Here is a 26,691-nt window from a genome sequence, read left to right as displayed (position 1 = left end):
CATCCCAAGGAGCAGCACTCTTCGTTACCATCTCTTGAGAATCCTATATATATACACGTGAAACACGTTTGACTTTCTAAGAATTCTGTAAGGTAGGTATTGTCATCCTTATTCTAAAGAGGAGGAAACTGAGTCTCAGAAACTTAAGTCATTAGCTTACAGTGACACAGTCAGGCATGATAGAGTTGGGATTCTATCCCACGCTGGTCCAGCTCAAAATCTATTGACTCTCACTGTACCCCATATGACGATTGCCTCCCACACAGGAACCTGTACGCAGCCATATAAATGCACGTATCCCTGAAGGTATGCATGCACACACGCACACCTCCACTCCACTTCCCACACAGAGCCATCTCCACATGCCAAGCTATAAAATGTCTGGCTCATTGAATTATTCATTGTGCACCAGGCGACCGGCAATTAGAAAAGTGTATATGGAGGGTGTGATGGAGACGCTGGGAAAACAAAGCTCTTCCTGGCCTCCGTTCACAAGCCAGCTGCCTGCCTCAGTATTTATAGATGGCCCTGGCTCTTGGGGAACTGTGCAGACACTGATTGGCACGAAGGAACTTCGGGTGGGTATGGGAGTGAGGGGGGGCTCTGCTGAGCAGTCATTGACTCAGCTGACCACCAGCTCCCACTCGTCTTTGTGAGACAGCTTTTGGCTTGTTAACATATATGCAAAAAAACCCCTTCTTTCAGGCCTATGCACATCCTTTGATGGAGATCAGGGAGGCTAACTAATGTGACAGAGCCGCCACTGCCACTCAGATGAGTGAGTTCAGCCCTTGAATCTTTGGACCGCTTATCCTGAAGGAGCTCTGGGAGGTCCCCCCACCAGCCAGCCCCCAGGCTGGAGCGCACTCAGCCCCAGTCCTTACCATCGGGGTTCGTCCCCGGGGCGCCACCTTGCTGCTGCAGCACCCCTGCGGCAATGGAGTTGGGCCAGAATCTTTGGGTGGGCCGGTGCTGTGACTTGATCTTCTTGGCTTTAGGGGCAGGGTCTGGGTTGCTGGCATCAAGCATGGGCTGCAGGATACGTCTCCGGGCATTGATGAACCTGCCCAGGGGTAAAGGTGGCGACCTGGTTAGTCAGCCCCCCCCCCCCGGGTGGTGGTAGGGGTGTGTGTGCGCGCGTGCATGTGTGTGCACGTGTGTGTGCAGAGAGTGCTAAGCTGCTTCCAGCCTCCCGGCAGCTGATCCACTGTACCAAATAGACCGGGGTCTGATCTAGGGTGTAAAAGCCCAGCTGGGAGCACAGCCCTGGGCACTGAGAAGCTCATGAAGTCACCGGGGCTTGATAACCATGAAGAGCTTGGGACAAATGGGTGAGGAAGGTCAGAAATCTCTGCTTGAGACTGTCAGGACTGAATAGAGGAAGGAAGAGCCCCCTTAGTCAAAGGCACTAACCTCTGACTTCTCTCTAGAGCCAAGGGCTCAGATCAGGGGCCCCAACTCTTGGATCCACTCCCATCCAGTCAGACTTTGCTTTCTGAGACTTCTATGAGAGCCCAGCCAGATACAGAGAAGGGGGAAGCAGAGACTCCTGTGGGGTCAGACAGCCGACTCTTCCTCCTCCTTCCCATTCCCAGCTTTGCAGAATGTTTCAGTTCATGCTCAGGTCACCTGGGTGGAGGCAGACCAGATGACCATGGCGGCCCCTCCCATCCTTGGAACCGGGTGTTCCTGTGGGTCTCTGCAGAGCAGGTGGTACTGGGTTTTCTACTCAGCAAGAAGCTTCTCATGGTGCTTCTGACACAATTTCCCAGCAGAGGGCGCTGAGAAGCTGCAGATGAAGCTATAGGCGCCAGCGTTGATTCCGGCTTTCTGCTTCTAGCCCAAATGGCAGGATTGGCATGGCAGCTGCGCTGAGACTGAGGCATGACTGGGCGTTCTAGCCTCTTTTCCCTGCTATGCATTCCCCGGCCAAGTGAGTGGCCCCTGGCTCTGACAGCATCTGAGCAGGTGACGCTAACTCACCAGTTATTTACTTGCAGGAGGGTGAGGTTTGTCTGGGCTGCAATCTGCCTCTTCTCATCCTCCGTGGGGTAGGGGTGCTGAAATGAGAGGTGAAGGGGTAATGAGGAGTGGGCACATGGTGGCCTGGTCCCCCTAGAGACCATGCCCACGTCACAGGCACTGTCCTGGGCCAGACAGTCCCAGGACTTTGGAAGCCCATAATGGGGTAAGTGTATTGTTTGTTCCCCAAAAAGCATGAACCTAGGGCTTGGAGGGAGGCTGCCCCGTGCCTACGGCCCCACAGTCAGGGCCCCTGGTCCTCAGCCCAGCCGCCTAGGATGGGGGCCAAGGTGGTTTCCCAAGTCAGTGAAGTTCAATATTGTAGCTTCCAAGGTACTTTCCATCCTTCTCACTTGGCCCTCACAGTCATCCCCCCCCCCCCCCCCACCCACCAGCAGCAGGGCAGGCATTGCTAGTGCTAGGATTCACAGTGGCACCAAAGCCCAAAGGACTATCAGAAGGTGGTAAATGGGGTGAATGAGTCAATTCAATTTAAGTTAACTGGTATTTACTGAATAACTACTATGTGCCCAGATTTACGCTAGGCATCTTAGGAGGCAGAAGAATATAATTATAACTACTCCTTGTACAATACTTTATAACCTGTAAAATGTTTTCATGCATTGAATTTCATTTAATAAAGCATATCACTAAAACTTGTAAGATAGGCAGGTTAGGCATTGTAATTCCCACTTTACAGATGAACAAATTGAATAACTTCTCCAAAGTCCCTCAGATGGTGGCACCAGCTCAGAACTCAGTTCTTCTGATTTGGGTCCCGTTTTCCTCCCACTCCTTCATGATGCCACTGAGTCCGTGTCTTTGCGGGGTGAGGGAGGAAGTGGTGAGCTATCTGCCAGAGTCCCAGTGCACTTCAGTCCATGCACCAATTACATTTGTCTCCCTCTCTTAGACTGTACTTCATGAGGGCAGAGACCATGTCTTATTAATTTGTCTCATTAATGTATCCCCAGTGCCTTCCACATGCAAATGATGCACAAATGACTGCTGAGTGAAAGAAAGCAGAAATGAAGCAATAGGTGCTGTGGTTTGGGTAATGAGCCCTAGAGAAGCTTAGAAGAAGGAGAAATGGGTTTTGGCCAGAATGCAGGGAAGGCTGAACAGGTCACACTGAATGGGAAAGTTTGGGGTGGCAGTGGGAAGGGGGTCCTTCCGGATCCCACTGGGTGGTGAGTCACTTGAGAACTGGGTCTGGGAGTCTTCGTGTCTTTCCCAGGCTCTGCACAAGACCTGGCACCCAGCACGCATGCAATAAAGGTGTGATGGGAGTCTGAATGGTCAGGCCTGGCTCTGGAAGCTAGGGGAGATCTGGGGGCTCTTAGGGTAGAGAGCAAAGCATCCAGCATCCTCAGGCCAGTATCCTTCCTCATGACTGAGGTGGTATTCCAAAGTGCTGCTTGGGCTTTCTGAAGGCCCAAGGACAAGGACTCAAATTCTGGCTCTCTCATGATGAGCCATGAGATCTCAGGCATGTCACTTAACACTACATTGTAAAGTCATCTAATGATTAAATGAAATTAGACTTGTAAAGTGCTCCATAAGAGGTGGCTCATCAAATTATTATGGGATGACATCGGCAAGGTGCTTGAAGCTCTCTAAGGAAGGAGCTGAGATCAACAGCCTTGGTACTCCTCTCATTATCAGTGAGAAAGGAAAGCAACCTCTTCAATTGGCCTCAGTGTCCCCTGACTGAAGCAATCAGGATCATGTGTTGTTTTAATTCACACCTCTGACCCTGACCACTGTGCCCGGGCAGCCGGGACTTGTGATTCATACAATATTAAGCTTCTAACAAGAAGGAAAGCACCATAGTGTCACAGGAGCCAGTTTCATTCTAATTGGGAAGGAGCAGAGGGAGGCTGGGAGGAGAAACTGCAGGCCCCAAGGGGCAGAGGAACAGAGGCTCTGTGTGTTCTGACACCTTCTGGGAAGGGGTGGTGCCCAAGCCCTGCCCCCCGACTCCATGGAGTTCCAATCTCCCTCGCCATGAGAAGTTGCAAGCAGCCTCCTTTCCACAGGCAGTCTGAGAACACAGTAAAAATATCGCAACTTTTTGGCCTTCCCTGGCCCCAACAGGCTCTTTTATGTCTTCACACCTTTGCACAGGCTGTTCCCTCCACTGAAATGCTCTTTCTCCCACTTTTCCACTGCATGCATTTCTGAGCTTCTGCGACCTGTCACAGGTCAAATCCTCTGCGATGACTTTCCCAGCTCCCGGGGGCAAAGTCAGTCCCCACTGCATCTGAAGAATTGCATTTAGCCCATTCTATGGTAATGTATGTCTCCCCACTGTACTGCAAGCTGCTCTCAGGCAGGGACTCAGTCTTATCAGACATTGTATCTCTAGTGTCCAGACCAGTAAGAGGCAGAGAGATGTTCAATGTTCGTGTATGGAACAGATGAGTGAACCAACACAAGTAGATGGCGGACTTGTTTCCTGAGCAGAGCAGGGCTGGCCTTGCCATGCGTGCTGGCTCCTCAACCCACAAATGCTGGGGATCTACTGCACGCTGGATGCCCACAAGATACCTGAAAGATACCTGGTCATAAGAGCTCACAGCTTAGAGGGAAAGCCTGCAGACAAAGGGACAAACCCTCTATGAAAGAGCGGTGTGGAGGGTCCACTGGGTGGTAATAGAAGGGTGGGCTGCACTGGTAGAGAAGACGTCCCCAAGGAGGTGGGACTTCAGGGGGACTTTGAAGAGTGGCCAAGCCATTAGTAAAAGAGGGGATGGGCATTCCAGGCAGCAGCTTGCACAGGAACAGGACTTGTATTTCTGTCAGTCCGATGTAAATCTCTTCCACTATTAAAGACCTCGAGAGAAGGAAATCCTTCAGCCTCTCACAGAAGGATGATGTTTGCTGTCTCTAAGGAGGCTTCTCGTGTGGCCTCCCTTCCGAATGATGTCATAAATCCATAGATTAACATGTTCCCATTTAATGCAGAGGGATAAGAGGCCATGTCACCCAGAGTGGCAGGTTGTTCTCTTATGGATAGGATATAAACCTTTTATCCTCCCTCGTGCAACTCCCGCCACCCACCCCGCCTGGGATCAGCGTCTCAGGAGGCATGGGGTGGAGGCCATGGGGTGAGCAGCAGCATTTGGCCCAGCTTTGGGGACAGGAGTGTCGGCCAGAACATTCCTGGCACCACATCTGGGTGCTCATGGGAGCAGTCCAGCTGGTACATGCCTTGGACTAGATGATTCCTGAGGACAGAGTCAAAATAGTCCTGGCCCCTGGACAGACCGCGATTCAGTCAGTGCTACTTTTAGCACAACTGGAAAGGCTCAGGGCCAAGGGCGAGAAGAGGAGTCAGATGAGATAGTGGTAAGCCACTGAGCCGTGGCAGCTGCTCTCACATTTGGAGGAACTTCTCTGGAGTTGGGAGGGAAGGGCACAGGCGGCAGCTCTCTGGAAGTCGACAATTCTCCCTTGAAAAAGAGAGAGAGAATGGACCAGAAAATGACAGACCCTCCTCAGGACGGCAGGGAGCCTCCCACGAGGAGGCAGTGCCATCTGGTGGTGAAGTGCACCCCCGTGGGAGAGGTCGAGTCCTGCACTCCCCACAAACAAGCTGGGCGACCTCGGCAATATGTTGTTTCATGTCTTCCATCCTTAGCTTCCTCAGTTTAAAATGGAAATAACAAAATAGTGCCTACTTCTCAGACTTCGGGGGTGATTTAATGAGGTAATGCAGCTAAGGCCCGTGTGCCCATTGGCTCGCCCCGCACATCGCAGTGAAGCCTCCCAGACATCAGATCGTTGAATATTCAGAGTCTCCAGGGAAGGGGATCGCAGTATTTGTATCGAGCAGGCATTTCATGGCACCACAGTTGCCATCAGGAGGTCCCTCTGAAATCTAACCTGAACCTCTCCCACTTCTGACACCTCCCTTTATAGCCGCATAACTCGACTCTCGTCTGCGCTAAATTGAAGCTGAAAGCATCTTTCAGTTTGGATATTGGGCTCCCCCCGGGGTTCTGGGTCTGAAAGAAGCCTGGCCGGATCTGGTTCATAGGCTCCTGGGCACTTCTTTCCTTCAAAGTCCACCCTGAGATTGTCCTTCCACCTCCTAACCCACGCAGACAAGCGTGAGGCCGGCCAGGTCACCAAGGGACACAACACACGGAGGCAGCAGTGGGTGGAGCAGGGCTAGGAGCCAGCTCCCTCCCCACCTTCCTGCATGGCCAGCCCTGCGCTGGAGCCAACCACACCTTTCTTCCCTTCTCACCTCTCACTCACTCACTCATTCCCTTTTCACTCCTGACCAACTGTGGGCGCGTGGCCTGCTGCGGCCACAACTCTGTTAGCATGGCATTGCTCTGGAGGGTCAGAGGCCAAACAGAGGGAGGCAGCCAGGGTGGGGAGGGGCCCAGAAATAACCACATTTCATCACATCTAAGATGCCATTGATGGCAGGGTGCACCATGGTTTCAGAGATGCTAATATGGAGAAAACAAGCCTTTCAGAATGGAGAGAAGCACAGTGAGTCACCCGAGGAAGTTCTCTTTCCTCCTGTAACTGCCTGTGCTCAGACCTTCTGTTATGTTGTTGTCTCTCTCTCTTTCACTCCCCGCTTCACTTACAATTGTGCACACACAGAAAGGTACAAAGAACTAAAATGTATAGCTGCACGTATTACTGCAAACACCCATGTGACCACCACCCAGGTCAAAAAGTAGGATACTCCCAGCACCCGAGAACTCCCTCTTCTGCCCCCTCCCAATTTTTACTCCCAAAGATATCCTCCCTGAAGATAATCTGATTTTTATGGTAATTACTTTCTTGCTTTGCATTATAGTTTTACAACCTATGCTATGTCCTTAACCCTTATGGCTTAGTTTTGCCTGGTTTTTGAACCGTATATAGGTGGAATCATATAGCATGTCGTATTTCAGTCCACAGTATGGTTGTGAGATTCATCCATGGTTGTTCTGTGTAACTAGCTATTCATTTTCATTGCTGTATAGTTTTCCATTGTAAAAACCTACTGCCTTGCCCCTCTTCACCCTCCTGCAACCCCAAAACTATTCTCCGTGCCTCTGGTTTCCATTTTAACCCTCCCTTTACACTGCAGCGAGGCTGGTCCTTCCCCCAGCCCTGAAGCCCATTTGCACTCCCCTCCTATGAGCTCTACCCAGGATTCTGCACGCTACAAAGATGATCTGTTTAGTTATCTGTCACCCCAACGAGACAGGCTGCGTGCTTTAGAGAAAAGGGATCATGCCTTTCTCCCCCTCTCGCCTCATCAGTACTGAGGAGAATGGCAGGCACACGGTTAGTGTTCAGTATGCATTTGCTGAATGAACGATCACGGGAACCTGAGGGCTGACTGGTCCTTGTCACCACTCCCTTTGTGTGTGCTTGTGGGTGTGAGGACGGGGGGAAGGTGGGGAGCATCAGTGATTTGGACTCCCTAGGAATTCTTCCCAGAATCAGGTTGCCCAATTTATTAATAGGGCTGTCCCTGCAATTTATTGTTTCAAATGTATTTGTGTGGGAAGGGGGAGGGGAAGCGGGTACTTAGCATCCCTGGAGGCCCAAGGGTCGGCTCTCTAGAGGAGCCTTGCAGGCAGCATTACAAGGAGTAGGTAAGAACATGGGCTCTGGAGCCAGGCTGCCGGCTTTGAATCCTGGCCTCTCACCAGCTCGAGACCTGGGGCTTGTTACTCAGTTTCCTCTTCTGTAAAACAGGGAAAATAACTCCGCCCACCTCACGGCTGTAACAAGGGTCAAATGAGTTCACATTTGAAAGATGCTTAGAACAGTGGCTGGCGCACTCCATGAGTGTTTGTTAAATAAATAAATAACAGAGAAAATAAATCTGCTGCTCGGTGCACGTGGCTCCATCTCTGTAAAAGCCACAGGTTGTTTTCCCGACAGATGGCAAGAGCAGCCCCTTCTGCACATGGATAAATGTGCTCCTTTTTGCAAATGGGTTTTATTCCCTGGATGCTGGGACTGTTCCAGCCCCTGTGCACGTAGAATGGGGGCGTTTTCTCCTAACCTGAGTCTCAGGCTTCTTAGGGGATGTTGTGAGGTTGTAAATTTTCTCTGGCCATTTTTCAGGTAGCATCCTGGAGAGCTGCAGGCTCCTGTGGAGGGTCCTGGGGCTCAGCGTGAGCCAGGGGTCTCCCACACCCTCTCTCTTCTCAGCTCAGCTCCATCCAACCCTGCGGCTGATGAGCCTGTTGTCCACAAGGCCCAGCCTTCGATGGAGACCACCAATCTTGCCTCCTTCCCTGGGGACTCATTGCTGCTGAAAAGATTTGTTTCAGTGTGGCACACACCCTGGGCTGTGGCTGCCCCAGGGCACACCTCCGACACTCTCCAGCCTTCCTAGGGAGTCAGGGGCAGCTTCCAGGGGTCTGTTCTCTCTACAGTGAAGGGTGGGTGGGAGACAGACACTCTCAGGTCACAGGCAAGAATCTGAGACCCAGTGCTTCTCTGGCACAGAGAGATGAGTGCAGCCAAGAACCCAGTCGGCCTGACTTCCGGCCTCCTAGTGTGCTGTCCACAAAAGTTCTGAGGTTCAGATGCCTGAGCTGCATGGGGAGGAAGATAGTCATGGCCATGACAAAGGGCCACACAGTTCCCCAGGCTCCAAGGGTGAGAGTAAGGGGAGAAGAGGAGTTCATGCTCACAACAACTAGGAGGAGGGGTCAGTCCTTGTGGGCAGCAAGAGTCACAGGCCAGATGGGCACTGAGCATGATTGGGAAGATAATTCTCATTCAAATGACGACTCCTTCTTCTCCTCCTACCCGATCCTAAATCCTAGCCATCCTTCCAGGCCAGGCCTAAATCCCAGCTCCTCCACTAAACCCGTTAGCCAACATCTCGGTATTGCACAGAGCCGGCGAGGTCCCTGAGGCCAGCCTCTCCCACAGGGCCGAGTCCCTTACACCAGCGCCTTCAGCGATGCGCTCCACATAAGCCACAGGTGTGTAGAGATAGTGCCATACTTGGCCCCAAGGGTGGCTTGGCTGGGTCTGGGGCAGTGAGAGTCTCCTGGCTGGTCTCCAGTTGCAGGTAGCCTTATTGTTTGCTATTATTTTCTGTGTGTGTCACCCTCAAAAAGGTGGGAAAGCTTGGCTCCGAGGGGTCAACGGGACTTAGTGTGGCAGCCCTCTGCTCTGATAGTTGGGAAGGTCTTTCTGTCGAACTCAAGTTGCCCTTCCTACTCATCTAGCCAGAGAGCAGAGATTGTCCTCTGAAGTCACACACACGTCTACAGCACTGCTCACCTCAGAGTAGGAGTTGCCTCTACGTAACTGATGCCTACAGTTTTTGGCTAACTTTGAATACTCACAGTCTTCACAGAGTGCTCTGCAAAAGTACTTGACGTGTATTTTTTTTTTTTTTTTTTTTTTGGTGAAGGAGATTGGCCCCGTGCTAACACCCGTGCCAATCTTTCTCTATTTTCTATGTGGGATGCCACCACAGCACAGCTTGATGAGCAGTGTGCAGGTCTGTGCCTGGGTCCAAACTCACAGACCCCAGGCCGACAAAGCAGAGCACGTGAACTTAACCACTATACCACCAGGCTGGCCCCCTTGACATGTATTCTTATTGAATTCTCCAGACATCTATGAAATAGGCATGATTATTTGTATTTTACACACAAGAAAACTGAGCCCAGAGGGGTTAAAAAACTGGCCCAGGTTATCTAAGTCGTAAGTGGCAGAGCTGGAACTCACACCCCCTATATCTTCAACCACGTCCTCTCCACCTCTGCGCTAGACCCTCTGTCAGGCGCTGTGCTCTTTAACATATTACAGATCATCTTCACCATAGGTAGGTAGTGTTACGCCCACTTTATGAAGGGGAAATTAACACCAGAGAGGTTAACTGACCCATCAAGTTCACATAATGAGTAAAGACCGGAGCTGGGCTCAACGGTAGGCCTGTCTGCCTGCAAAGCCCTTGTTCCCTACACTCAGCACGCTGCCCTGGAGGCACAAACCTTCCTACAGACCAAACGTCCCGCTCCCTTAGCCACGCATCACAGGACTTGTTTCCTGTTAGAGTCATTTCAACAGACATTTCCCCATCCTGGCTGCCCTTCTCTGGACACAACTTATCCAAGGATCTTTGGAAATCTGATGCCCAGTCCTAGACACACAATTCTGGATGTGTCTGACCAGCACAGATGGTCAAACTCCTCTCATCGATATCGAAGCCTCCATTCTCGAACCCCTGAGCAGGTGTGTTTGTATAAAGCACTTGATTACATCATGGGTTGACTGCTCGCGGTTTATGTGTATAATTTATTCCCCCAATTAAATTATCAGCCCATGAGTGTTGAAATCATGTGTCATCCCTGAAACTTAGGTGTTAGTGGGGAGATATGCTATTTGGAACCTGGATCACATTTTCCCATAGAAACAAGTCATTTTAAAAACAATTTTCCAGACTATCCCCAAGGGCTAACTTAGTTAAAGACCTGTGTTCTAGTGGAGAGGAGCCCACTGGATTAGGAAAGACATACAAGGCACCCTCTTCTGCTTTGAGCGGACAGAGCCAAGCCCGGGTAACTCTGTGGTTGTGAGCAGACTTCGTCAGCTTCTCCTTTCTGTGTGCCCTGCTGCCGCTTCCCAGCCCCTCTTCTCATACCTTGTGCTATCCCGCTGTCAGCATTCTGACTCAGAGGACTCTGGCCTCTAGGACTTCAGGGTCAAATACCCTGAAACTATGTTCACAATGATATAGAGAAAGCTTTTATCAGATTCTCAAAAGGTCAGGGGCCTAGAAGAAGTTAAGAATAACTGCTAGAAACCTTTCCCCTGGCACCCCACTCTGGCTTGCCTCCTCAAAATGCTGTTAAAAAATATTCTAATCTTCATCTTCTACCACCAACAAGCCCTGGTGCTCTTCCCATGAAGGTGATCTTAGCTGAGTGGGAGTAGAAAAGCAAGCTTTTGAACTAATTCATACTAAGCTGTGAATGAATGATGGTCTCATGGCCTCTCCATAAGCACCTGCTTTTGACACGGATTGGATAATTTTAAGTGGGTCTCTGATGAGTGGAATTTCAGAGAGCGTGACGAAGTTAAAGGAAAAAGTAGCAGACAAGATATTCTGGAACAAGAATGGTTCAGTCTCCCTAAACTATTTTCATGCTTTTCAGGATTTCTTACTTTCCTCCAGATTCCCTAGAAGTGTCAAGATGTCTGTCTGCATTTTCCAATGCAGGGCAGATTACGGGGACTCCCAGAGCGAGCCTGGAGGCATTTGTAGCAGTAGCTGTGTCTGTATGAGGAAAAAGTACTTTCACACCCATCGCCTCATTCTATCTCCGCAGCAATGCTATGAGCTGGATAGTGTGATTCTCATTTTACAGCAGAGGAAACTGAGACCTAATGAGGTCAAGCAACTCGCCCTAGGTCCCCTGCCAGGCAGAAGGGGTGGTGAAACTCAAATTCAGATCCTGGCTCCAAGACCATGTCCTTCCGTAGACCGCACTCTTCCTGTTTGCCAGAGACATCACCGTTTCTCAGTCGGCTGCACAGATGGTCCTGTGAGCAGCGCTCGGACAGGGAGAGAGGTATCATTCCTTGGGGCTTAATATAATGCCAGGCACAGGGAAGGTGGCAAGGCACGCAAAGAATGTCTGTTGAGTGATTGAAGGCAACAACAAGGTGCAGAGGCAACTGGCTGGCTTCCCCCCCACTCGCCCTCCTTGGCTGGGAGCCTGTGTGCAGGGCACACGCTGTACCCGGGTCTGCAGCAGGCCTGTTTCCCCCAGCGGGGACGAGCTCAGAGTGAGAGGCTCTAGCGCTGTGGGTGAGAATAGCTGGGAATCTGACAAAGAGTCTCTGAGAGAAGGACAGGCTCAGAATCACGTGGAGTACAGGAGTGTACATAGCAGCCTTACTCAGAAGCCAGAGTGGAAACAACCCAAACGTCCATCAACTGATGGATGGATAAACAAAACTTGGTATATCCACACAATGGAACATTGTTCAGCCATAAAACGGAAGGAAGCACTGATTCATATTACAATATGGATGGACCCTGAGGACATTATGTTACATGAAAGAAGCCTGTCACAAAAGATCACATATTATATGATCCCATTCATATGAAATACCCCAAACAGGCAAATTCATAGAGACAGAAAGTAGATTACTGGTTTCTAGCGCCTGGTGAGTGATAGCTAATGGGTGCAGAATTTCTTTTGGGGAGGATGAAAACATTCTGAAATTAAATAGTAGTGATGATTGTCCAACTTAGTAAATATACTAAAAACCTCTGAATGGTACAGTTTAAAAGGGTGAATTTTATGGTGTGTGAATATTTCAATTTTTAAAAAACATTCAGAGAAGCCCCTGCTGCTTTTTGTGCACTCAGCTTTCGTGGCTACAGCAGAGTTCATACGAGGGCCCTGGAGCCAGGCCCTCAACCCCGCGTGGCCGGGCAGAACAGCAGCCATCTTGAACACAGGTTGGGGTGGGATGGCAGCGAACGGAGTCCAGCTGTGAGTCTGGCTGGAGGCTTGTGAGTGTGGTGGATGGAGAAGGGAGAGGAAAGGAAGAGACAGTAAGGCAGCCTCACTGTATCTCAAAGCTAGGACAGGGAACACAAAAACCCTGCCCCTCTTGCAGGATGGGGCTCCATGCCTCAGCTGAGAGCCAGGGTTCCTCTTGGCTTCACCTAGACTTTGCATGGGAGCTGAGAGATGCTGTGGTTGTTTGGGTCAACGCATAGGCCATACAGCCTAGTGAGTAAGAAATTAGAGCATTGAGTCACATAGACCTGGGTTCAAGGCCTGCAGGACCTTGGGAAATGTGTTACCTTCTTTGAGTCTGCTTTCATTGTTGGTAAAATGAGGACAATGGTAGTCTCTACGTCCTATGCTGGCTGGCTGGAGTCAATGAGATGATGCACGAAGATGCTTAGCAAGAATCTGGCACACTGCAGCGGTTAATGAAGGAGTGGCTCCTGTGATGCGTGACGGGTCCTGCTGAGGCTTGGTTTCCTCTCTGGGATCCCTCCACACTCAGAATATTCTGTAAAGATGCTCCTGTGCTTGGGTGGCAGCAGCACAGAGAACAGTCACATTTTGGATGGAAATGAGCCGAATCATGCGGCAGGGCAGGGAGCAGAAGGGATGGGGGCAGAAGCTGGGGAGGAAGAACAGCACCTCTGTCTCCATCCTCCATAGAGAGGACCCTCTGCCAGGGTTTCTCATCCGAGCTGGGTTTGCTATGGAATGATTGCTTCTAGAAGAAGCTGAACCTCCTTCAGCCAAAATTCAAGAGCGAGAAAAGATCACTGGGTTCTTCAGGGACCCAGAAGCAAGCAGCTAATGGATGAAACCATCCCAGTCTCGCTGCAGCCTAGCAGCAAAAAGGCTCTGGGGCTTCACCTGCATCTCTGGAGCATTCTATCATCTGAACACATTTCTGTAGCTGCTAATGCCACAGAACAGCGGAAATGACAAGAAGCCTCAGACACAGGACAAAAAGAATCAAAGAATACTAACTTCTGCCTGAAGGAAAGAAGACAACAGGAAAACCAGTATTTACTACAGAAGTTCTAATAGCCGATCTCTGCTAACCAAGTGGGCAGACTACACAACGCTCTCCATTTCTCCTGTAAATCATCAGAACTGCTGTCCACGTTGTCCCGAATGCTGAGACGAATGGGCTAGTCTGTAGAATGTTCATTAGCCAATTTATTTGCTTATCAAGGAGTCAGCAGTGTTTGTGTCCAGACTGGTTTATGCTAGTAAAATGTGTTATTGTAATTATGTAATTTAATTAACTTTCCGTAAACTAATTAAAATATGAGTGCAAAAAGAGTTATTGTTGCTGAGAAAACTAAGTGGAATGCTTGGGAAAGACCCAAGACTCAAATCTGCTTAAAAATGCTGTGTGGTTAGTATCAGTGAGACAAACATAAGAGACTAGAATACATAACAAAAATCTAGAAAGATCCTGCAGCCAGATTACTTCTCAAACATCAAAGTTCTTATTTCATTTTAAATAAAGATGGAATTTATCGGTGATACATTATAGGAGAGCTTTGTGCAAGTAAAATGACAATCTTTAATCAGAAAAAGATTTTGACCCTATATCAAAACATTAGCAAATAAATATATATGTATATCTTTTAAATTAAAATATATGTTTTTAATGGCTGTTCCTTTCTTCAACCAACTTTTCCAATTAATCGATCAACAAATTAGTTGTCCCCATTGTCCTGGATATGAGACCATCTACTGTATATTGAGATCGGCCCTTTCTCATACCTTTTCTCCCCTTTTTCCTAAAACTGAACAGCTATGATATGCCCAATATGGTGTTACTGCAGAGTTGTATTTCTCAGAGTTGTATACAGTCTCAGAATTGTTCCTCAAAGCAACATGAAAATAAGAGTGACTTAAAGTGATCACATACATTTGGGGAAAGTGTCAAACCATAGACCCTCTTGCAAATTCACAATGCCCCTAGGACACTAAGAATAAATAAGCTAAATGTTGTGTAATTCAGATTTTCCCAAACCTATCTCACCATGGAACGCTTTCTTAGGAGCAACACCTACAACATCCTGAAAAGGTACACACTTTGGGAATCAATGCTTTAGGGCACAGAAGAGGTATAATGTATGATCCCTATTCTTGAGCTACTTATGTTGACTCAGAGATATAAGACAGGTAGATCTGACACACACACATACACAGAACAGGTAAGTAACAGTATTAGTCAGTATATTTTTAGAGTCAAATGATGGTAAAATCAGTAGGTGTAATAGATCAGAACAACAGATCAGCCATCCACCTCTGACTAATTTTCACAAATTTTGGGCCTTAGCCTCAAAAATTTGCTCTTTTCATCCACTGTTCTAGAAAGTTCAAAGGGAACTCACATTTCTTAAGTGTGACTATATGCCAGGCTTGGCTATTTATACATGTTATCTCATTTAATTTTCACCACCATGGGAAATGGGTACTATCTTTTTTCAAAGAAACAGAGTGATCACACAGCTAGTGGGAGAGCCTCAATTCACACCTCTGTCTGTCTGGCTTCAAAGCCTGTCTTCTTTCCACTGAGCCCTGTTACCAAGAGCCTCCATAGCCTCTTTTCTGAGCTGGGGGTCGTGGGTGTGTGCTCCCACCTGTTTCTGGGGAGCCATGCCGATCCATGGCCCAGCCTCAGCCTGCAGAGGACAGCTGTGCTATGCTGTAACCCTAGAGGCCAGACTTCTCCCCATCCTCTTCCTCCTCCTCATCCAGAAGTTCTCAGTTCTGACTTTAAAGGCCCAGGGGTCACCCCCTTGGCCTCTCCTGATGGCCACTGTGAGGGAGGCATTAGCTGGGGGAGGACTTTGCCAATGTGAAGTGCTTTAGTAATAGTATCTGCACTGAGTGCGCTCTGAGCTGGAGACGGTCCAAGGGGTGGGCGGGTGCAGGCAGTCTTACTCATGCTTTTCAGCAAGGCTTCTCCATTGTGCCAGGTCCTTTTTGTAGGGCTGTTCTGGGTCCTTTCTCCCCTTGTGCTTTGTGCTCAGCTACTACCCCCCTCTCTTCTCCACTTCTGTCTTCCTCTGCTCTCCCAAGTCCGGCTGGAAGTGGCCATGGCAGCAGGAAGGGGGCGAGAGGGCAGGATGTGAACTGAGGTCCAAGGTCCCAGGTGAGCCACGGCCAGGAGGGACCCATAGGGTGACCCTCCAGTCTCGGGCTGAAGACTTACATCAGGGTGAGTTGCAGACAGGGAGTGAAAGGTAGCTGAGGAGGGAGCCTACAGGATGGGTGATGGGAGTGAGGGAGGGGGTGCTGGTCTGGACGCCCAGCTCCTGGGAGGGAGAATTTGTCTTGCAGCCTGCTCTCCCTCCTATCCTTGCCTTTTCTCCCCTCAGACGTGAGGTTGTAGGTCTGTTCACATGTCTTCAAAACTGCACGGGGGTGGGAGGCGAGGGAGGAAGGACTGGGAACTAACATTTATCAAGCACCTCAGTGTGCCAAGGTCTTTGCAATCATTTCATTGCTTCATCATAATCTTCACAAGAGGCGAGTGTGGCCAAGTTACAGAGTAAGAGGTCACACCCAGGTTTCAACCCAGGTTTGGATGCCTCAAAAGCTCATGAACTTTCTGCCACGCCCACGGCCCTGCGGCTATACATCACCACACCACAATGCATGGAGCCGGCTCTAGATTTGTGGCTGGAAGAAGGGATGGGTGTAGGCTGGGCTGCCCCCAACTAGGGTGTGACAGGTCAGTGCTTAGAGATGGATCATCCCCAGGGAGCCCCTCTTTCCATGGTTGGGGCTGGGAGCTGCAGCACAGACACTCACAGGGCCATTGGGCCCATCAGATCCCATAGGCTCTTTGACAGTGTGGGTTTGTTTTTGTTTTTTTTTTGAGGAAGATTAGCCCGGAGCTAACATCTGTCACCAATCCTCCCTCTTTTTTTGCTGAGGAAGACTGGCCCTGAGCTAACATCCATGCCCATCTTCCTCTACTTTATATGTGGGACGCCTACCACAGCATGGCTTGATAAGTGGTGCACAGGTCCACACCTTGGAACCAAACTGGCAAACCCCGGGCTGCCAAAGGAGAACTGTGAACTTAACTTAATCACTGCGCCACCAGGCCGGCCACTGACAGTGTGTTTCAAAAAACCAGAACAGGCAGGAAAGCCGGGCATCCCCACCACGAGCTGCTTCCTGAGGCCTGAGGCTGGCCCTGGCCCCCTGGCTCCATCACTAGGCTCTGTGAGTCTCTCCAACCTTCTCTGCTCACCTTAACCCTCAGCCTTCCAGCCTCTTCTCTCCAAATTAGGTCAATGTTTGCTCCCTAGGAAACGCTCTCAAAATGAGCTTTCTCAGCAAAGCATGGGGTGGCCCAAGTGCCTATAGTGGCTGGGTGGATACCCATGGGGAGATGCAGAGCTCTGGCCCCACATCTATCACCACACGGTGATCTGCAGAGCAGTCCACTGGGTGGACAGGCCCAGCGCTTCCAGGACAGAGTCCCTAAGATCCTGAAATCTGAGGCTGGCCTGGTGGCACAGCAGTTAAGTTCGAATGTTCTGCTTTGGCGGCCCGGGGTCTGCCGGTTTGGATCCTGGGTGCGGACATGGCACCGCTCATTAAGCCATGCTGTGGTAGGCATCCCACATATAAAGTACAGGAAGATGGGCATGGATGTGAGCTCAGGGCCAGCCTCCCTCAGCAAAAAGAGGATTGGCAGCAGATGTTAGCTCAGGGCTGATCTTACCCCCCACCAAAAAAAAATGATCCTGAAATCTGAGAACACTGCCTAAGCCTAGGCTCCATGGCTTCCAGAAGCACTCCTATTTCAAATAAAGGGTTGTTGATTGACAGATTGATTAATTAATTTCCATGATCCATCTGATTTCTCTCTGAAGAAAGAGTTGCCCTTACTCCTGCCCTTCCCTACACTTTGCAGGCCAATATGTCTATAGTCCTGACTGTTTGTCTTATGCCTGTCTGTCTAGGTACTGCCGGGCCAGGCCCAGGGCTTGCAGACTGCTCTGTGCTCACTGAATCTACCTCCCCACCTTGACGCGCGCACGTCCACTTGCACACGCACATGCACACACACACAATCAGCCTGGACACAGAGTCACTGCCTTTCTTGATTGCTATGGCCCTTGAATGGTGCTGAGGGACTACAGTTTTGAAGTCACTCCTGACATTCAACTGCAGGCCTATCTGTTGCAACTAACACTGCACATAACCACACAACCCCCCCACGTTGGGTGCACACAGCAGGCACTTTAGAAACACTACCTTGAAAACCAAACCCTTGGTCACCGTTTAACAAAAGCAGTCATGGAGCCTTATGAAAGCAAATGCTCTGCGTCACAGAGCTGGTTATGTGAGGAAGCCGGGATTTCAGCCTGGGCTGCCCCTCCAGAGACAACTGCGCTCGCCTGGCTGCTCTCATCAGAGGGAAAGGGACACACGCCTCTGCTTCCCTCAGTGGGATGACTCTGGGAAACAGAAGAGTCCTGGCCGAGAATCAACATTTTCCTCTCCAGGAGAAGGGCATGGGTGAGCATGGCTGCCTGCAGGAGGGGTTCTAGACCAGTAAACACGACCCCAGCCCCACGGAATCTCACTCTGTCATGAAACTGTACACTTGCTCAGTACTTCACTCTCTTCAGAATATGTCTGTCCCCATTCCCTCATTTGATGTCACACTTTTTTTGAGGCAGCAGCTGCAGCAAGCACTAGAGAGAGTCTCCCAGCTTTGGGTTCCATTTTGGCCTCCCCTGTGACCTGGCCTCTGGAAGATGACACCTCTATCCGAAAGCCTCTCTCTGAGGCCACGCCCTCTGTAGATCTGGGGATGACAGCAGAGTCTGGTGTCCAAGGGGTTATTCATACCCCTTGCTGCAACTTCACACCCCCGGTACACACACACTCACCATGAGATGCTGGAAGAGCCAAGAACGCATTATATTGGTGGCATGCTTGGGCAAGACTCCTCGTTTGTTCTTGGACTTCTTATCCTCATTGTCCAGGAGGGAGGTGAGGTCAAGGTTAACCTTCAGGGCACGTGGAGAAAAAATCAGCATCAGCAGCCTGGCGGGCCAGCAACTAGGGACCTGTTGCCATAGTGACGGCAGGCTCCCGGCTGCCAACCCCCATTCCCAACTCACTATTAGGGCCCTGGGGAGGTCACCTTTCCCATCACCCCGCACCAGCCCCTCAGAGAATGGGAGAAGGGACGAAGGAGGAGCAGGAGGGGAGAGGGAGAAGGAGGTGAGAGAGGAGACAGGGTCATTCAGAGGTATAGGGGAGACAAATTTGCCATAAACCATCCAATAGTTCTCAGCATTTCTAGGGTACTTTAAAGTTTGCAGAGCACTTTCCTATCCTTCACCATGGTTAGTCCTCAGCAGCTCTGAAGGGTGGTAGGGCTGTGTGCAGTGGGTGTTAATCCCCTTCTATAGATAAGAGCTTGGAGGCTCAGAGAGGTTAAGTGACTTATCTAAGATGACTGAGTTAATGTCAGATCTCAGGCCTCTGACTTCACATCTTCTTACTCCCCCCACTGTGTGTGCACTCTGTCCCACTGAGCTACACAGTGGCTCAGAGTGGAGACCAGGAATAGGACGTGCAGGACCCTTTGATGTGACCCTGGGAGGCAGCAAAATCCCAGAAGTTGATAAAACCTTTCCAACACCCAGCTTCTTATCTGCGAAGAGGGGGTAACGATACCTCTTGGAGGAATAACGAGGATTAAATGGGTTACTTGTGTAAAGTGCCTCGTGGATTATGAGCAATTATGGTTGCCCTCCCCCACGCCCATGCACACACAGCTATACACACACTCACCTGTGTGTTCTGGATCTGGATGGCTCCCTGGGGGATTGCTTGGGTGACCACCTGACCCTGGGAGGTTACCATGGTAACTGGCTGGTATAAAGCTCCACCTGAGGAGACAACCAGTTTTTGGGTCCCTGCCATGGGGGTGGGTAGGAGTGAGGGCAAGCAGGGTTCCCAATTCACTTGGCACTCATGTGTAAACTCCCTCTACTCTGGAGAGATCCAGCTCCTGCAGGGGAGGGGTGGGCTGGGGAATGGGGTCCAGAGAGCAGAGCTTCTGGTGAGAGGAGTCTGGGGGAAGGGACAACAGCCTGACTTGGTCTTTGAGGGGCTCATGAGACTTTGACCTAAATTTGTTCCAAACCGTCACAATCAGGTCTTGGTGCTAATTATCTACAGACTTACAGAACGCTTTAGTCAAGAAACTCAGCTGGAGGCCCCTCCCTCGGCTGGGGCACTCCCTCCCATTTCCTAGAATGGTTTGTGCAGTACCCTGTTCCCCAACCCTGGAGTCCCCTCGGGGCCACCCTTTTCCTCCCAGGGCTGTTCCCCACAATCCCCTGCACCGACCTGACACCACTTGTGAGTTGACGGTTGTCATGGCGATGTTGCCCTGCTGGAGCGCTGAGGCTGGGACCACAATCCCTTGGGGGTTATTGGAGACTCCAGACATGGAATTGGGGGAATTCTGCAGGAGGTCCTGGCAGTAAGGGAGGTGTGGTTTGTGACAATGTCACTAACAGCTTAGATGCCACAGCCCCAAATTGCTCCTCGCCCCTTCCCCTTTCCTGCCTTCCCTCCTTCCTCCTTCCTGCTCCTCCCCAGACCAGAATCAGAAAGGCAATTCTCATGGCTTCCTAGAAACAGTGAATAAGAAGCCTCAATATTAAAAACAACCAACCAACCAACAATAGTCATCCATTTAGCCATTCCATTCCCCTGCAAACCTGAGACGTAAATTTATCCCATAAACCAGTGGTCTCCACCTTGGCTTTAGTTTGGAATTTCCAATATGGATGCCTGGGTTCCAACCCCAGAGATTTTAATTTAATTGGTCAGGGGTGTGGGCGGGGCTTTGGGGGTAAACTCTCCACAGTTGATGCAAATGTGTGGCCGGGGCTGAGAGCCAGGCTTGCCTGCTCAGCACCTATTGTCCTTCACACTCCATTGTCTCCAGATGCCTTCCCCGACCCCACAGCCTCTCATGTTTTACTTTGTATCCCTGGCACCCAGCTCAGTGCCTGGCCCATAGTGATTACTAAAATATTTGTTAAATAAAAAAAATAGCTGCCCCAGCTTCTTCACAACCTTCTTCTAAGAGTATCTCACGTGAGCCTCAACCTCAGCCACCCTTCGGCACATCTCATCAGAGAGCTGGGAGCTCTGCCTCGGGCTCCCAGCACAGAATCCCAGTGCGGACAGTCTCCCTCTGTCCCATATTGTCAACCTGCCAGTGCCCATTTTTCTAGGAGACAACCTTTGCCATTTGTTTTTGCAGAAGCCAAAGCTGAGAAGATCATGTTTTCCGGCACCTCGCTGGCCTCATCACTGCTGTTTAACAGCTGGGCAGAGCAGAGTTTGGACCTGATGTTGAGGGCCCCGGCATGCAGGGTGGGAGGCTTGGCCACAGGCCTCCAAGAAGAGGCAGGGAGCCCTCCCTGCTCGGCGGCTGGGCGCTCGGGAGTGTGTGAGGGAGGAACGGGGTGTGTGAGAGGTTGGGGTCTCTAGGCTTTATTTGGAGAAAACAGGACAGGTGGCGAATGAGGTGTAGTGGAAGGAGCTTCAGGAGACCTGCCTGGGTCTCTTGGCTCCTGCAACCACAGTTCTTCATCTGAAAACAGGGTTTGAACCAGGTCACCTGTGCCATGGCCATCTAGGGCCCACACTCCCATGCTCAAAGCCTGGAATCAGAAGGCATGAGCTGTAAGGGTTTAGACAGGTCCACAGTCAAGAAAATAGACTAAACTGGGGGAAAAGAAGGCACCCAACTTCCCAGCTTTTGTTTTAGGATGGGGAGAAGCTTGAGTCTTCAGCCTCCAGGGAAGGTCTGGAGTGTGGAGTGAGGAGAAACGTGTGTTTGGAGGAAAACTTGAGCCAACGACTGCCTACTGTAGCAAGGGACAAAGGAAACCATCAAAGGCCCAGGGACAGTCGCGGTGTCACCTCCCAGACCCCAGCACCCTGGAAACTGGCAGAGCCTCTCAGGAAGTGGTAGCACTGATTTATATGTCTCACTCGATTTAGCCAATTAAAACCCCATTGGCGTCTCCCCCCAGGCTGCCTTTTTTACCCTCCAGGACTGTCCCTGGCCCCAGGGCTGGAGGGGCATCGCCTATAAATAAGCAGCACCCAGAGAACTGGAGTCGCTCTCCCTCCTCTGCCTGGCTGCCTGGGCCTCTGTGGCCGGCTTGCTGGTGGGTGGGGCCAGAGGAGGCCTCGCTTCTATTCTTGGCTCACCTCTGCTGCTCTGACCTTGGGGAGGGAGAGGGTGGCTCTTGCCTTCCCCTTTCTGGGACTCTGTGAGAGCCTCTCAGCCGGTGAGGTTTATTCTCTGAGCAAACTCTGGGCCTTCCTCTTATGCAGTTCCAGTCTACACTGAGTCTGACTTGGAGAAGCCTGGAAACTGGAAGGGCCCTTAAAAGCCACATATTCCAACTTCCTGAGGTACAAATAAGGAGCTGAGGCTTAGTGACCTGCCCAAGGTCCCCCCGCTGGTTAGCAGCACCAGGACTAGAACACAGCCCTGCTTTCTCCACAAATGGTGAACCACCACCTTGTGCCAAGAACTGGGCTGCAAGGTGCTCCTTGAATCTCAGAGGCTCAGTAATAATTATTGAAGGCAAGGTGAACAGATGCAACAACTAAAACCCAGAGGTACAGAGGCATCATGGGCACTGGAGGGAAGATGATCAATTTGAGAATCAGCAGGTCGTGGTCCTTCTGTGGGTCTCAGTCTCCTTATTTATAAAATGTGTCTGGCTCCGTGCTGACATCCAGAGCCCTCAAAGCCTGAGCTTTCCAGCCTTGAGTCTCCTCCAAGTTTGAGCTCCCCGTGTCCCAACCTCCCAGCCAACCATTCTCCGAGGATGCAAACCAGCAGCGAGGTTATGTGAAGTTGAAGCAGCCTTGGAAGGTAAATTAATAGAGGAGGGGGCCCCTCCATGCCGCTCACCCTAAAACTAATGGCAATGACTTTTCAATAATGTCTGGTTTGGAATCATCCATGTGCTCCTCATTGGGTGAGGGTGTTTGGGAATTTCAAACACAAAAAGTTGTTCCAGACTTTCTTCCCCCACCAGAAAAAGTATCCAGCAAGGTTAGGCAAACACAAGCATAAGTCAGTAAAATAAATACAAGATGTGTGCCTTGGGCTTCAACCAACACACATTTTTACTAGCCAGAGGCAAAAGGGTGAGCTATCACCAGGATACTTCATCTGCTTATTCAAACTCAGGCTGGCTCTCTGCCCTGGGGCTTGGCTAGCCTCCCTGCCAGCTTACCTGGTTTGGGTAACTGAAGGCAGTTTGTGCTTTAGATCAGACCCTTCTCTTTCCTACCCTCTCCTCTCTGGGTCTTTGCTGGGAGGTGCTGAGAGGCAGCCACATTATAGCAGCAAAGGTGTGGAATGGGGAACTTCAGGGGTAGAAACCATGGGCACGGCCAGGGCTGGCTACATCTTAGCTGGGGCGAAAAGAGGAAGCAAAATCTTGGCATCCCTGAGGTCGGGGGAAATGCTATTTATCCCTTACATTTGTAAATATGAGCTGGTTCACAAACCTGCCTAAGCATTGAGCTGTTTTAAAAGACACAGATTCCCAGGACCGTTGAATCAGACCCTCAGCAATCTGTATTTTCAAAAACCTCCCTGAGATGGTCCCCAAATCAGATGGGTCTGAAAAGTATCTATTTATCATACACATTGAATGTTAGAGAGCATTCTTTGACCACACTATTTCATTTTAATCTGACCACTATCTATGGGGTCAGCAGAAGAGAGATGATTCTATTTGCCTGAAGAAGAATTGAGGTCCAGAGAGTGGAAGTGACTTCCTTGAGGCAAACAGCTGTGCCTCAAACCCAGGTCTTCCGGCCTGGAGTGCGGCTCCGATGCTCTCAGAGAGAGATGTGCTTTGGAGTCAGCCAGCCAGGCTCCAACGTAAGCACAGGGCCTGGCACATGTGGACACCCAATAAATCATCTCTCACTTCCTTTGGCTAAAGTCACTCCACGAGAGAGTGGCACGGCCAGGATTTAAAACCTATCCTAGAAGTCCTAGAGCCTCTGGGTTCTTAGCAGCAGAAGCGATGCATCTGGGGCTATCCACGCAGCCGTGGTGGTCGATCCTTGCCACGTGCCCCTCCATCCCTGCCTCCTTGCCCAAGATGTTCCTGGGCCGAGGCCAAGCCCCAGAAGTCAAAGCTGCAGTCTCCGTCTCAGGCTAGCTCCAGACTTGACTTTGCAGCTTTAGTGTCTAGCTCTCTGGAGCCTTTGTCTCTATGGAGACAACGGGGCTCTCACTCTCTGGGACCAGTCTACAGGTCTTTTCTGAGGAAGGAGCTACTGTAGCAGCAGTGGGAGCCCCCTGGGGAGAAAGTGTTGGCTAAGCACACAGTATTATTATCTTCTCAACTCTTTCCTCTTGAGGCTTATCAGACTCCAAACTGGGTGGATGCAGCTCTGTCTGGACCCAAATAGAGCTGTTTCCTTCCAGGCTCCTTAGCATCCATAAAGAGATGAGAAGCACATTTGGTACTGTTTTAGTGACATATTTCAACATCCAGAGTCTCACATCCCTGCTTGAATTCCAGGAACCAGAGGCTGAGAACCGGTTATCCAGACCAAGAACTCTTTGCCTTTTTCCACCAGGAACATGGCAGTGGTATCCCCAAGTTTATAGAAACTGCCAGAAGCCTAGGGATCATGGGCACTTTCCTGGCTTCTCTGGTGGACCCCTTCCATGGGACTGGGGTGGGGGGTGGTGTGTGTGGGGGTGTGGTCTCTTACCTTCAAGTAGTAAGAGACTTATATTCTAGTAGTAAGAGCCTTTCTAGTAGAAAATAGGCCCCAAAGCTGAGAACTTCCATAGAGTTTCCCAGAAATGACACATCATAGAGCATGGACCAGGTGACTGAGGAATCAGATGGAAACCAGCGGGCTGGCCTCCACAGGCCTCCCAGGGAGCCCTTCCCCTCCTGCTCCTTGTGTGATGTTTCCCTGAGACACAGAGAGGCCAAGAGCGGCTCAGGAGGGGGCAGAGGTAGGGGAGCAGCTTTAGAGTGGCTGTGAGCTTACGCCTCCTGAACTCCACCCATGGACCAGCTGCAGGGCCCTCACTCCCTGGGGCCATCAGTCATTGTTTCAGGACCATAGTGGTCACTGGGTGAGTTTTACTTCAAACCTCATTTTTGGAACAAAAAAAGATGATTTGTTCAAAAGGAAGACCTTACTAATAAAAAGTGAAAGGCTCTGTGATTACTTTCAGAGCGGAGAGTGGTGGGGGTGGGGGACACAAATGAACTGACAATGACTATGAACTCTGATGCTATGGTCTGATGTCAGCCTAGGAGGAGCTGTGTCAGTCCCATGAGCCACCATTCTTCACTGTCAATAGGGAAAGGGCTTATGTTGCCAGGGGAAACTTACTTCCCACTAAAAGAAGAAATTCCTGGAATAAACTGTGATGGGAGAAAGAAACGAAGGAGTGAAGGAAAGAACTGATAGAAAAGTTTTCCTTTAAGTTATTTTGAAATAGCTGGAATTTTTCCCTTACTAGAATGCCTGTGAAACAGGGGAATGAACTGAATGACCTTGCAAAGGTCCTTCCAGCTGAGGGTTTTAGATAAACCAATGGCATTCCCTTGGCTTTACTGTGTGGGTGGGTCGGGGGTGAGTGGAGGGAGGGAGGGAGTGGGGTGTTAGTGTGGAACCAGGGGCACCAGCTGTCTGCCATCCACCCCCAGGCCACTAGGGGTCTCTGCTGATCCACCAGCTGAGATGGTGCTTCCCAAAGCCTCCTCAAGCCTCCCAGGAGGATGGGGTTTTTGCTAACTTGCCCCAGCTGGGGGGCGGGTAGTTGGTTCTGAGTGCCTCAGTTGTACTGGAAAGCTTATCTTGACCTACCCAGGGCATGCCCATGGCCCAGCCTCTTGACTCCTTTAATACTGGACATACAGCTCCTTGGTTCTTTCTTATGCACGGGTCTGATTTCTAGCTTGGTTGCAGGTTTTTTGAGAGAAAGAGCAGTATTTTTTGAATTCCCCTAAACTGCCTAGCAGTGTTGGGTGCATGGTAAACGCTCAGTAATTGTGCGGCCTGACTGGGCTTTGGCCTGGCATGGTGTGTGTATGTGTGCGCGCGCGCATGCTTTAGGGAGGCGGGGAGGTTGCCACTGTCCCCAGACACTCCGTTCTTGGCAGCGTCCCTCCATTCTGGCAGAGGCAGCGTCCTGTCCTGTCTGAGGCCGGGAAAAACTGGGTTCCCAAACTCAGGGAAGCCAGTTACATAGTCACATGTAAACAAGCCACCTAATCCTGTTCCTGTTCCACTCCTGTTGGGGGCTTTAGTCTCAAGGGAAAGGCACTTCTGGCCTGTGGGGACAAGTAGCAGCTGCTCTTAAGGAACATTCCTTCTCTGGAGGAGAGAACTGCTCAAGTTTCACTAGCCTGGTGGGAAGGCCACCCTGTTGGTCCCCCAGCCCCTTGAGCTGGAGGGCTGCAGGCTAGGAACGGGAAGAAGGGATAGCTTTAATGCCTATGGCAGGAGTTAGGCACGGTAACTCCAGAACTCAGCTTCTGGTCACTTTGGCCTGGGGGTGTCCCCTTTCCATCTTAGTGGTGGCCTTGCAGGGTAGATCATCTCCCCCGATCCCTGCCAGCTACAAATTCACTGGTCAAACCCTCAGGATGTCTGGCCACTGGGCAGACCTTCAGGGGCTTGCCTGAGGGGATGGCCTCCCCACCCCCTGCGCCTCCTGCCAATCTTGAAAATGCAAACTCCTTGCAGCTCAATAGGCAACCCCACCTTCCCCAGGTTGGGATGTAACACAGCTGGAGAGTTGTACCTGGTCTGCAAGCCTAGAATCTTACAATTATGTCCACTTTGTACCTCCCTTCTCGTGACTTTCAATCTATTAACAAATCCAAATTCTTGCTTCTCAGCAATTGGTTTCTTCCTCTCCAGTCTCTAAGTCCCTGATCTACAACTAAGAAGGGTCACCCTCCCCACCTAGGGCCCTGGACTCCTGGTTCACCTTCCTACATATCACGAAAAAAGTAAAAGAACTTATTTCAACAAGCAGAACATAGACTCTGGAGCAACACATCCCAGACTGCTGTTTATTAGG

General features: G+C 50.5%; 1 protein-coding gene across 13 annotated transcripts in view; it reads right to left on the bottom strand.

The window, feature by feature from the left end:
- PKNOX2 (PBX/knotted 1 homeobox 2) overlaps nt 1-26,691 on the bottom strand; it is a 253,941-nt gene that overhangs the window by 2,355 nt on the left and 224,895 nt on the right. For 5 of the 13 annotated variants that reach the window (XM_003365280.5, XM_001505076.6, XM_005611680.4 and 2 more), the window contains 5 exons: nt 19,920-20,049; nt 19,359-19,456; nt 18,446-18,565; nt 1,984-2,060; nt 885-1,063 (listed from right to left, as the gene is read on the bottom strand). In XM_003365280.5, coding sequence (XP_003365328.2) covers nt 885-1,063; nt 1,984-2,060; nt 18,446-18,565; nt 19,359-19,456; nt 19,920-20,049 — 604 coding nt within the window. The remainder of the gene's footprint in view (nt 1-884; nt 1,064-1,983; nt 2,061-18,445; nt 18,566-19,358; nt 19,457-19,919; nt 20,050-26,691) is intronic. The other 8 variants (XM_070272922.1, XM_070272924.1, XM_070272923.1 and 5 more) reach the window with 2 other exon arrangements.

Source organism: Equus caballus, chromosome 7, assembly GCF_041296265.1.
Source record: "Equus caballus isolate H_3958 breed thoroughbred chromosome 7, TB-T2T, whole genome shotgun sequence".
NCBI lineage: Eukaryota > Metazoa > Chordata > Mammalia > Perissodactyla > Equidae > Equus > Equus caballus.
Note: the sequence above shows the minus strand (reverse complement) of the source record. Positions and strands in the feature narration are given on the sequence as shown.